We start from the raw sequence: 13,824 nt of genomic DNA, 5'->3' as shown, positions 1-13,824 counted from the left end.
GTTTTGGGTTACATATACAGGCAAACATTATTATCTTGCACCCTATGTGCCCCAAAAAATCCATGAAAAACATGGAAAAAAGTGGTTAATATTTATTTTGGTGATTTTAAAATTCTTAAATAAATTACATATAACTAGATTAAAAGGATGTACATTTAATTTAGATCTAATGGCATTTTATTCTAGCTGCATCAAAAGTGCAGTATAATCACAACCCTTCAGTGTGCAGTGCATGAAACAGGATCAACTTGAAAAATGTATATAATTCTTCTTTCTTCATGCTTGCAATTAAACATGGTATTCATTTTGTCATTTTGAACTTTTGAAGTTTTCTTCCAGTGTAACGTTATACATGTATTACTGAGAAGTCATTTCAATCTTGGGTAGAATTCTGAAACGATTATTATAAATAATTGATTTTTTATTTATATGTGATACCTTATTGATAGTACTGAAAATATTTTCACACACACGCACACATCAACACTAGAAAGTGAATTAAACTACCTCTTGTGATTTTGGCTACTGGAACAATTCTATCACAAACATGTCATTATTTAAAACACATTGATTACATGTATTTGATTTTCTTCAATTTACCACTGTCATAATCAGCCACAAAGAGGTTGTCTCTGGTGTCAACACATAAACCCCATGGTAGTAGGTTACAGTTATCAATGTAACGGAGGAACTGTCCGTCCTGATCTAGGATGTGGATACAGCGGTTGATACGGTCTGATGTCAGGATCTGACTCTGGCTGTCCGTTGTGATGCCATATGGATCAAATGATTCCTTGTTAGTAGATGGATGACCAGTGTATCTAAATCGGAGTTTTCCTGCCTGATTAATCACCACTACTGCACATGCTCCATTGTCAGCCACACAGATATCCAGGTTCCTGTTCTCACTGATGCATTTAAGTTCACCAAATGAATACAGAAGTTTACCTTCACTGTCAAACTGGGTGGTTTGTTTCTCTGTGGAGCCAGAGTAACGGACAACTTTTGATTGTTTATAATCATCACTGTCCATGGTAACCAATAGGTCACCAGAGGAGGTACTACAGACATGGTAAGGTCTCCATCCCTGTAGTGTGATCACTTCTTGTATCTGTTCATCCTTCACTATGTTTACAATTCTTGTAACAGGGTCAGTATAAACTAGATCTCCACTCCTTGTCACCGCTATGTCACGTGGTATGTTCCCCGACTTGGTTTGGATTGACTTCAGTAGTTTGCCCTGGAGGTTGTAGAGTTTCATGATTGCGTCTAATCCACATGTCCAGATTTCTTCATCACTGAGACACGTAACACTGTATAGTCTATACCTAGTGTCTATGGTGGTGATGAGCTCTGGTTCATCAAGTAGTGGTTTGACAAAAGGACAGGATACAGCTTCTGGTGTCTTCATTGTGTAGCCATGTTCATCTGTTGTAACGGATAATGCTGACAGAGAACCAAACATTTGATGGAGCAGTTCTGTGTTGATTTGATGAAGAAAGAAACTTGGTAATGAAACACTGACTTTAGGAGGTAATCTTCTGAATTCAGCATTCTTTGATTTATAGGTAGAGGCTAAGGAAACGTCATCGGAATCTAATATTTTCTTCAAATCAAAAATGCTCTGTTTAACATCAGAAGTAATCTGTTTGATTCCATTTTCCTGTTTATTCAGAGCAGCCAGGTGTCTAGTTTTCATCTCATCAATTTCAGATTTCTGTTTGTTGACAATGATGTTAATTTCTCTGTGCCAGTCTTCTCCTTGTTTGGTGACAGCTGTTGTCAGTTTATCATAATGTTTTTCCAAGTTACGTTTTTCAGAGTTTAAATCTAATGCAATTCCTTCATAGGTAGGACATATTCTTTGCACTAGTTCTTTCAAATCCTTGTTTAAAATTTCTTTCATGAAGCTGGGATTCTGTAGGATGTCTGTTAATTTATGTCCATGATGTTCATCAGAGGAGATGCAAGTAGAACAGACAGGAATGTCACATTTCTCACAATAAAGTTCACAATGTCTCTGGTCGTGATTTGAACATTTTGGGTAATTAACGCTAGGAGTAGAAGTTCTGTGTTTGTATGACACAACTTTGTGTCTTATGGATGAATCAGAGAGATGCTCCCCTACACAGACCTTACACAGGTTAATCTGACAACGTTCACAGTGACTCTGTAATGCAACTCGTTGACAAAGGTCACAGAGAACTTGAACTCTATCCAGGGGGTCCATCACAAGAATTTGGTCGAGAATTCAGATGACCCTGTATAAAGTAAATGGAGGTATAGGTCACTGAAATATAACGCAATTTTACATCTTTACAATGTAAGGGTTTAGTTTTGTCGGTTTAGAAGAACAGAAAGGATATGTTTGTAGTTTTATTGTTAACATTTTCTTTCTGTTTAAACAAATATATTACGAAGAAAATTAATGTCAACAATTTATAACAGTCAAAGCAATCTTGATATAATCAATTAGATCTAAAATGGCACTCTCATGCATCTCTGCTTATATAAATGTATTGCACTAAATTTGAGACCATAATTGACATCTAGAAAGATCTTGCAACATGTTAAATTTACTATACATAATCTAGTCTAACCTCTAAATCCAACATGTCCCCCGATAATCCCGTATAGTATATTTTACTTCCTTGTCTTCGTTCTAAATATTTACCTGGTTACCTGGTCATTGATTTTAATACCTGAGAAATCTATATTCGTCTTTGTACAGAAGTATGAAATAAAACAAGGTTACTGACTGTATATACCTTGCTTTTGGATATGGTTATTGAAAATGAGAATCATTCTACATGTATCCATCTCTCTAACTGTTGTCCATCAGTTTTTTTTTTTTTTTTTTTTGGGGGGGGGGGGGGGGGGTTTGTCTTAGGAAAAATATTTTAGCTCACCTGACCCGAAACTTAAGTGAGCTTTTCGAACAAATTTTATCCGCCTTCGTCCGTCTGTAAACTTTTCTCATTTTCAACTTCTTCTCAAGAACCACTGGCCGGGTCAGGCATCTTTTGTTGAAGGGAAGATGAAATTGCTAAGATAAAGGGACAAAAGGAGATAATCAAGAAAAGACACAAAGAGGGTGGGGTCATTAAAAAATCTTCTTCTCAAGAACAACTGGGCCAGAAATGCTGAAACATATGAGAAAGTATCAAAGGGTAATTTGTACCTTCTGAATTGTTCAAATCATGACCCCCCCCCCCCCTTGGGTAGGGAGAGGCCACACTAGGGAATGCAAGTCTGACATCGAAATATAAATTGAAAAATATTTTAAAATCTTTCCAAGAAAATATTTCACCCATATGGAGACACTACCACTTGCCGGTAGAGAGCTACAGTTTTGTTTAATACTCGGCACTCAGGTTTTATTTTAAATTGTTTAAGGTAGGACACAATAGAAACGCTAAATTTTTCCTCAAATTCATTTTTTCTGAATCTTTGATACATTGTTCGAGGATACAAATCTCTCTTTATATATGATATGAAAGAAATTCAACCACACATTTTTTTTTTTGCCCACATAGTCTGAAATATGGATCAGAACCCTGTAAGAAGATCAGACATTCGACCTGAGAATAAGCATTACTAGAGTATTTTAAGTTATCAATTCATCTATTGCAAATTTGTGTTATACTTTTAATAAAGGAAACTTTTTTTGTTACTTTAAATCAGCCGATCAAATTGATATTGGAAAATTTTAGCAAAATATTATAAAAGTATAAATAGAACATACATAGCTAGCATCGGAATTGAAAATTCACATGTAAATATCCGACAGTTTAAGTTTTCTTAAGAGAAAATGTATGATTAATGAGAAAATAATAAAAATGATTGTTTTTATATAGTACTTTTCTAGCATAAATGCTACTCAAAGCGCTTTACAATACATTCATTTTTTTATTTATTTATTTATTTTTTTTTACAAAAAATCAACATAATGATCCAAATGGATCCTAGAATAAAATGTGTAAAAATAAAGAAAATTGATCCAGTGATTTCAGATATTTTAGCGATAAAAAAAATTCAATGGTATAAAAACTAAAAGATTCAGTAGATGACGTTGACCTTTGAACTTTTAATATGACCTTGACCGTTGTGGTGCATAAAAAATGGATACTCCTTATATATGTGTCCAAATATCAGTCCTCTACTATTTATGGAAGAAATGTTACACTGCATTTTATAACATCTGTTACATGCTTGTTTATAGCACTTGGATAGCATAAACTCACCGCAAAATGTAAGCCTCCAAGTGATCAATATATAGGATTCTCTGATTTGTCACAAAATATGACGCAAACATGCAAAAAATATTATTTTTCTTACTGGGATCATTCATCGTTGTCAATATAGTAATATTATTCTTTATTTCTTCGGTATTTGTTAAGAAATTGGTTAAAATAGAATCCTCGGGTGTTTTGTCCTAACTTAAGTTTTGACCCATGGGGTAGCGGGTGGGACACAAGGGGGGAACAGAATACTGTAGATTCCTAAATATGCATGTTGAATTAATAATCGCGTAATTTCACGAGAAGCACAACATGCGCAATTAAATAACTCGTCTTTATGTTTAAAGGGCTAAAATCTATGTTATAACTATTGATCAACCGCCCATTTGCGAATTCTTATTCTCGCGATTTGCTGTTGAAGAGCCCATCTACAATAGCCAAATCTACTCAATAGAGTGATATGGCTCATGTGATGGGCCTCTTGTTCCTTTAAATTTTGTAGAAAACATACGTATAAGTTTATTATCATATGAAATAGTGTACCGGGTATTTTGAGATCACTTTCTCTAAGTTTTAAGGATAGGGGACTTTAAGCAAAAATTAACTCAAAATAAAGCAAAACAGATATTTTCTTTTAATTGCAATATAATTGTCAACATATTATCTATAACTTTATGCTGTTATTTAGCATTTAATTAAAGTAGATATGTTAATTTACGAAGTACAAATCTTTTTCAAAGACGGAATAAAAATTCTGTGAAAGTGCTATAAAATTTCATTCAGTGGTATGAGAAGAGCTGAGGATAAGAGATGGATACCCCAAAGCGTTACAGACGGACGGACGGACATCCTGATAAATCTATAACCCCCCCCCCCTTGCACTTCAAACGGGGGTATAATGCGCTCTGAGACCTGATCAAATTGCTCTAATCTTTTCATTCAGACAATTTAATTTAAGTAATTTAAACTGTGTTAACATGACAAATTTGATGCTAATTAGTTAAATTCGAATTCATTAACTGTGCATAAACTCAAACTGCATGTTTTGTGGCCTCTAAAGACAATTATTACATTACAAATAGTCCAGGAGATAACATCAATCTAAATACAAAGAGTCCAACAGATAACGACAATCTCAACACAAAGAGTCAAACAGATAACGACAATCTCAACATAAAGAGTCCATCAGATAACGACAATCTCAACACAAAGAGTCCAGCAGATAACGACAATCTCAAAACAAAGAGTCCAGCAGATAACAACAATCACATCACAAAGAGTCCAGCACATAACGACAATCTCATCACAAAGAGTCCAGCAGCTGTAACGACAATCTCAACACAAAGAGTCCAGCATGACGACAATCTCAACACAAAGAGTCCATCAGATAATTACAATCACAACACAAAGAGTCCAGCAGAAAACAACAATCTCAACACAAAGAGTCCAGCAGATAACAACAATCTCAAAACAAAGAGTCCAGCAGATAACAACAATCACATCACAAAGAGTCCAGCACATAACGACAATCTCATCACAAAGAGTCCAGCAGCTGTAACGACAATCTCAACACAAAGAGTCCAGCATGACGACAATCTCAACACAAAGAGTCCATCAGATAATTACAATCACAACACAAAGAGTCCAGCAGAAAACAACAATCTCAACACAAAGAGTCCAGCAGATAACAACAATCTCAACACAAAGAGTCCAGCAAATAATGACAATCTCAACACAAAGAGTCAAGCAGATAACGACAATCTCAACACAAAGAGTCAAGCAGATAACGACAATCTCAACACAAAGAGTCCAGCATGACGACAATCTCAACACAAAGAGTCCAGCAGATAACAACAATTTTAATACAAAGAGTCCAGCAGATAATGACAATCTCAAAACAAAGAGTCCAGCAGATAACGACAACATCAACACAAAGAGTCCAACAGATAACGAAAATCTCAACACAAAGTGTCCAGCAGATAACGACAATCTCAACACAAAGAGTCCAGCAGAAAACGACAATCTCAACACAAAGTGTCCAGCAGATAACGACAATCTAAACACAAAGAGTCCAGCAGAAAACAACAATCTCAACGTTTACACAAAGAGTCCAGCAGATAACAACGATCTCAATACAAAGAGTCCAGCAGATAACGACAATTTTAGCACAAAGAGTCCAGCAGGTAACGACAATCTCAATACAAAGAGTCTAACAAATAACGACAATCTCAACACAAAGAGTCCAGCAGATAACGACAATCTCAACACAAAGAGTTCAGCAGAAAACGATAATCTCAACACAAAGAATCCAGCAGAAAACGACAATCTCAAAACAAATCTCCGGTAATCTTAACGCAAAGTTCCCACCAGGTCCAGCTGGTAGTTTTGACTACAAACAACGACCTCAAAATTAATATTTTCCACATGACATGAATAGAATTTGGGATTTACAATTCTTAAATCTGTAGCTTAATATGTTGTATGAATTTACATGATTAAGTCAGCTACACTCTGTATTTTGAATTTAAGACCAAAATGGAATAAAAGGTTTTTGAGCTGAAAAAAAAACAACATGTGAAGTAGCAAATACTGAGAAAATTTACATGTAATTTGTTAACAACTAAGAGTATCTTACATAGGTTCGCCATCCCGCAAAGCAGCTACAATGAAATTCATTTTTGTACTACAGTGGAGTCGCCAATTCCGGGTCACGTCACGGTGTTTCGTTGATATTTTGCAAAACTGTTTAATTTATATTTTATGCAATATATGTATTGAGAGAACAAAAAGTGAGTCATCCAAATATTTTTTCGTTTTCAAAGTAGATACACGGGAACAATATTAACAGGGGATATTTCAGCAAAGCCTAGCTTCCCCAGTTACGAATCATTATCTCCATTTCCGGGTCACGTGACTTTATTTGTAAAATTCACGGAACGTTTCAAAACACGATTTTTATAATGTTGAAACAAAAAACAATTCATGCAGCTTGGAAAAAATGTAAAACAACCACAGAAATATGTTTCAATTATTTTTAAAACAGTTAGAACAAAACAAATTGCAGTATGCAGACTTTAGAAAAATGTATTAGGATCAATTAACTTAATTTATTAAAAAATGCATTTGAAGGGTTAACTCGATTTTAATCTTTAGGAAAAACATTTAATAGTTAGAATACATTTGATAATCAAGGTATATCATGGTTGTCGATTGGTTATGTACATAGAATTTTGACATGTTCATGCCACGAGATTACGTGACCCGCAATTGGAGAAACTACTACAGTTTGAATTAATAATCATTATAATTTTATTTGAGCAGCGATCATTATGATTGATTTCAGAGTTAAAACTAAATGCATTTGCCATACTTTCGAGCTCTTATTATTTATATAGAACTTTTAAATCAGCCTTTCTGCAGCGATCAAAAACGAAAGTAGCCCGTCACCGCAGCAGAAATATCCAAGTCTGAAAATGCGTGCGTTTCAAAATTTCGATTGTCGGATGCTCTCTCATAGTTAATATTTAAAATTTTGTAATTAATCACATACAGAAAGACCAGTTCTTCATGACCAGCGTATTCATATATTTTTTATGCATAAATTTTAACAATATGACATAAAATACAATGAGTGACCCGGAATTGGAGACGACCCGGAATTGGCGACTCCACTGTAGTAGTTATGAACAGAAAACGTTGTGTCCTTATATTTACTCCGATGATAATAACCCCCTGCTTCCCATTTGAATGTAATGGTCAATTCCATGTTATGCTTTGAGAGGAGACCTGATCAAAAATTAAAATAAGAGGCTCACATCATGCAATGGTTCTTGGAGTTGTGGATAAGAGATTAGAACTCCAAAAACTGATTCGCAAAGAATCAGAGAGGCGGGGAGATAGACACACCCATAACTATAACCTCAACACGCCTCCCGCCCATGTTTTTCAAGCGGGGTTGAGGGGGATGTACAAACCATATTGGATCAAGTCTGGTGTAAAATAAGATATACCAAGAATGCTTTACTAAACAAGCGCAAAGTTAGTTTACCTACTGTTAGAGATCAAAATTAGTACTTAATTAAGTTTATTTTGTTTTAATTAGGAGGAAATTAATCACGTTAAAACTGCGCAGCTACAGCATTCACGAGATGAAAAATGCATTTAAAATGATGTCAGTTCGATTCATTGATGATATGACTACAACCATTTGTTTCGCTTTTTTTCTTGTCATTATCCATAATTCTTGAATATTGACTTTTTCAAATGGGGGTCTTCCTGAGGCCATGTATTTATTTCGTCCGCCATTCCTCTGTCACACAGAGTTCGAATGACATTGATTTCAGAATAAATTTATGCGACCATAATAACATCAAGATAAGAAATTACTAAGTAATAATCATTAGATTATATAACTTACTACTTTTTTGTTGCACCGCATCGTCTGATTATTGAAAAAACGCGATTTTAACCACAATCCAGCAAATTGGAAAAACTGATCTTTTTTAGCTCAAGTTTCCACGTTAATATCATTCCACTGAGCACGTGGTTGGCATTGTGTTTACGGCGGGTCTCTTTTTTGTGGCGATAGAAATTATTTTCAAATGGGGCACAGCAAGGAGGATGCTTAGCATTTAATTTGAAAATATGAAACTATATGCGGTGCATGAAAACAAATTGTAATTACATGTATTACATTCAAAAAGTTGGTACATATGTCTATTTTGTTAAGCAGTTAGAAAGAAAAAATGGGCAGCTATAAGATTTCCTTCAGGCACCTCACTTGAATAGCTAGATTGTTAACAATGACCCACACATTGTATGGAGTAATGTTTGGACATTAAAACACATCATGTATCATTATGTTGACAACGTTATAATATTAAAGCCGCTTGGTCCGATTCTAATCGCTAAAAATATATATTTGTTTTTTTTTTCTTGAAAAATAATTGTCCATAAATTGTTTCAACTTTTATCAAATTATATCCCCAAAGTCTTTTTCTTTTCTAAGATATCAACATTCAAAAGTTAAAAAAATAATTTTTGTTAGGTCACACAGAAAAATAATCCAATGTTGATCATTGGTGATATCGCGTGAAATCACCTTCGAAAATTAAATTTATCGTTTACATGTTAATCTCATGAAGAACAAACCCGAGCATTTTTTTCACAACAAAGTACATATATTACCTTAACATCGACAATATTTAGCTCCTTTAAAAAATCATTTAAGATATCTGATTTTCCTTTATTCTTTATATATGGATATTAATATAAAAATTACTATGGATTACATTGAAATAATTTCTTAATTTTGAAAAGATGTATTATGACTAAGGCTTCTGCTAATAGAGTAAAAATACGGGTTTGAATTACCTTCATTATTAGATATAACTGATAAACTTATTTTATTCAAAATTGACTTCACTACAGATCTTAACTTCCGTCAGGAACTACTGTTTGTCAATAAGGTTTTTGATCTGCGTTTTCCATGTAAGGATTGAGGTAATAAACTATTAAATCAATTTTATAATTTATTTTCATATACTATCTATGTAATGACGTACTTTTATTGTACAAGATAGTATGTGCCTGTTTCGGGTTAAGCGGCTTTAAGCTCTCACTCATTGAAGATACGAAGTTTGATACACCGTAATATATATTGAGTTGTTTCTTTGAAATGCAGAAGCAAGCACAATGTTTGCAGAGAAAGGTTCATTGCATTTGCAATGTCTATCTTTTTTAAGGCTCTGCTGACTTCTGTAGCTGCGCAGTTCTAAGGAGCATATCAAAAGCATTTTTCTGCAAAAAGATAGATTATATATGCAAAATATGCATTCAGTTATGCATATTTATTGTATCTTTATCATAAGGACTTAAAATTTGATCAAAATATAATGTATTTCAGCCATTTGAATAAATGTTTACATTTTGTTCCCATGTACTGCACTAAAGTTGCATCCCCCTTAAAACCTACCATACTTAATCATTTAACTGTGATATTATATTTTTATTAATCCTTGATCTTTGTTTGCTTGTTTATGAATATTGTAAGTCCAGGACCCACTACAGCTTTGTGGAGGCCCTCATAAGAAGAGTGAGAAGACTATTGAGGCTCAACTCGGGGAGCTGATAAGTTAATTAAGAAATAACTGTCTAATTTTTCGATTTCATAATGTGATCAATCGATTGGCTTGCGTGATAATTTGCATAATGAGTTTATGCATAAAATTATCACGCATCTCAATCGATTGATCATCGTCATGAAATTTAAAAATAAGACAGTTATTCCTTATATTTACATACTTTGATTCCGCCAATCCACGTGCTCCAATCCCTGCGTTAGGTACGGAGGTACGGAATTGAAAAAAGAAAATAGAAAGCATCTCACGAGGTGAAAGTTATTGTATTTGGGGCTTGGAAATAATTTATTAAACAATCATTTCACTATAGCTAGGGAGCCACTTGTGATGACTAGCTGTTTGTCCCGCGCCAATACATTGATATAAAGTATATTTACAATATGTAATTTTATCTGGGACAAAGACATTGGATACTTTATTCACGAGAATTAATATATCCTTTTATTCTAAATAATTCAAGAAATGAAATTATAACTGAATAAAGAAGAAAACACATTTCGGTGGGAAAACTCTGCAGAAGTTAGTTAAGACTTGAAGGGAGGGTGTTGAGGGTAGAAATATTGCCGTTTTCGTCCTAGACAACGTAATATAATCTTTGAAATAGCCCGTTATTATCTTTTTGTTGAATATTAAGATCAATGTTTGTGTATTTTACCATCAATAATAATTTTTGCAGGTTTAAATGTCCAAGTAAGCTGTCGAATGTAAAAGTAAGTCTCTTCATAAAACTCCAATATATCACAAGTGGCTCCCTAGCTATAGTGAAATGATTGATGATTCGACTTTCAAAAACACATTCGGAGATAAATACACTGTACGTCTAGAGAGGATTTAATATTTAGTTCAACTGGCAGTTGACTACTAGTATTTTAGCTGATATCGCAAGGGACTTGATCTATTAACATCTGTTAAAGTAACTTTAGACTGTGTATCTAAAGATGAATGTAAATTAAATTGAGATGAAAAAACTACAATTTTTTTTTCTGAATCAGCTTTCTCGTTTTGTTTTGTATTACATACTACATATACAGTCACGCCCTGTTAATTTAAGCTTGCGTCCAATCAGCCCATGAAAAACATGCTAATGACGTGTTTAAATTACCTTGGTCAATTAAAACACAATTAAAATAAATTAAATATAACTACAGTATATCAAAAGGATTTAGATTTATTGAAGATTTAAGGACATATTATTCTAGCTGCATGAAAAGTACAGTATAATCACAACTGTTTAGTGTGCAGTACATGACAGGGCGTCAACTTGAAAAAAAAAATGTAAAAGTACATAATAAATCTTTACTTTATTTAAACTCGCAATTAAACATGGCATTCATTTTGAGATATTGAAGGTTTCTTCCAATGTTACTTTTCATTATTGTGCAGTCAGGAAGAATAATGAAACAATTGTTATTTATGACATTTAATTATATATTATACCTTTTTGATAATATTATTATCTAAAATATTTTCACACAGCACATGAGCACTAGGAAATGAAACTGAATTAATCAACATCTTGTGATTTTGACTACTGTTAATCTACGAAAAACATGTCATTATTTAAAACACTTTGTTTACATATACTTGATTTTCTTCACTTTACCACTGTGCCACTCAGCCACAAAGAGGTTGTTTCTGATGTCTACACATAAACCATATGGAAACTGTAGATCATAGTTATCAATGTAACGGAGGAACTGTCCGTCTTGATGAAGGATGTAGATACGGTGAATGTTCAAGTCTGTTGTCAAGATCTGACTCCGGCTGTCTGTTGTGATGCCGTATGGTCTTAATGGTCCCTTGATAGTAGAGCGACCAATGTATCTAAATCGGAGTTTTCCTGCCTGATTAACCACCACTATTGCACGGGCTTCCCAGTCAGCCACACAAATATCCAGGTTCCTTTTTTCACTGATGTATTTAAGGCCGCCAGTTGAATAAAGAGGTTTACCTTCACTATCAAACTGAATGGTTTGTTTCTCTGTGGATCCAGAGTAACGGACAACCTTTGATTGTTTATAATCATCACTGACCATGACAACCAGGAGGTCACCAGAGGAGGTACTACAGACATAGTGAGGTTTCCAACCCAGTGGTCTAATCACTTCCTGTATCTGGTCATTCTTCACTATGTTTACAGTTCTTGTATCAGGGTCAGTATAAACTAGATCTCCTCTCCTTGTCACTGCTATGTCACGAGGTATGTTCCCTGACTTGGTTTGAATTGACTTCAGTAGTTTACCCTGGAGGTTGTAGAGTTTAATGATTTTGTCTCCTCCACGTGTCCAGATTTCTTCATCACTGAGACAGCTAAGACTATATAGCGGAGTATACCCAGTGCTGATGGTAGTGATGATCTCTGGTGCATCAAGCTGTGGTTTGACTGAAAGACAAGATACAGCTTCTGGTGTCTTCATTATGTAGCCATATTCATCTGTTGTAATGGATAATGCTGACAGTGAACCGAACATTTGATGGAGCTGTTCTATGTTGATCTGTTGAGGACAGAAACATGGTAATGAAGAATTTAATTTAGGAGGTAAAGTTCTGAATTCAGCATTCCTGGATTTGTATGCCAAGGTTATAGAGGCATCACTGGAGTCCAGTTTTTTCTTCAGATCTTGTATGCTCTGTTTTATTTCAGAAGTAATTTGTTTGATTTCAGTTTCCTGATGATTTAGAGCAGCCAGATGTTTAGTTTTTATCTCATCAATTTCAGATTTCTGTTTGTTGACAATGATGTTAATTCCTTTATGCCAGTCTTCTCCATGTTTGATGACAACTGTTGTCAGTTTCTCATAATGTTTTTCCAAGATAAGTTTTTCAGAATTTAAATCTGATGCAATTTCTTCATAGGTAGGATATATTGCTTTTTCTAGTTCTTTCAATTCCTTGTTTAAAATTTCTTTAATGAAGCTGGGTTTCTGTAAGATATCTGTAAATTTATGCCCATCATGTTTATCAGAGGAGATGCAGGTAGAACAGACAGGAATGTCGCATTTCTCACAATAAAGTTCACAGTGTTTCTGGGTGTGGTTTGGACATTTTGGGTAGTTCACGTTATGAGTAGATTTTCTCTGATTGTATGGTACAACATTGTGTCTTTTAGATAAATCAGAGAGATGCTCCCCTACACAAGTCTTACATAGGTTAATTTGACAAAGTTCACAATGACTCTGCAATGCAGCCCTTTGACACAGGTCACAGAGAAGGAGTACTTGAGCTCTGTCCAGGGGGTCCATCACTGGGGCTTTGTTAAAACAATTTAGATGACCCTGTATAAAATATGTGGAGGCATGGTCAATGACTTCAGAAATTGCACATAATTTTAAACAAATACATTATATATGTACCTGGTAAGAGTTATGTTTTGTAAGTGAATTTGTAAGACAAAGTCAGTTTAGAAAAAACAGGAAGGATCTACATGTACTTGTAGTTTTGGA

The 13,824-nt window shown here is 34.3% G+C and overlaps 1 protein-coding gene across 1 annotated transcript; it reads right to left on the bottom strand.

Annotated features, from left to right (window-relative positions):
- Positions 1-553: 553 nt before the first annotated feature.
- Positions 554-13,623, bottom strand: LOC134248077 (uncharacterized). The gene is given in 2 exon segments (XM_062730502.1): positions 554-1,962; positions 11,976-13,623. Coding segments are annotated over 2 exon segments (3,057 nt in total).
- Between the last annotated feature and the right edge of the window lie 201 nt (positions 13,624-13,824).

The sequence above is a fragment of the Saccostrea cucullata genome, unplaced genomic scaffold (genome assembly GCF_032062105.1).
Source record: "Saccostrea cucullata isolate Sc308-1 unplaced genomic scaffold, CSIRO_AGI_Scuc_v1 ctg1909, whole genome shotgun sequence".
In the NCBI taxonomy this organism is placed as follows: Eukaryota; Metazoa; Mollusca; class Bivalvia; order Ostreida; family Ostreidae; genus Saccostrea; species Saccostrea cuccullata.
This window is presented reverse-complemented; position numbering and strand designations above follow the sequence as displayed.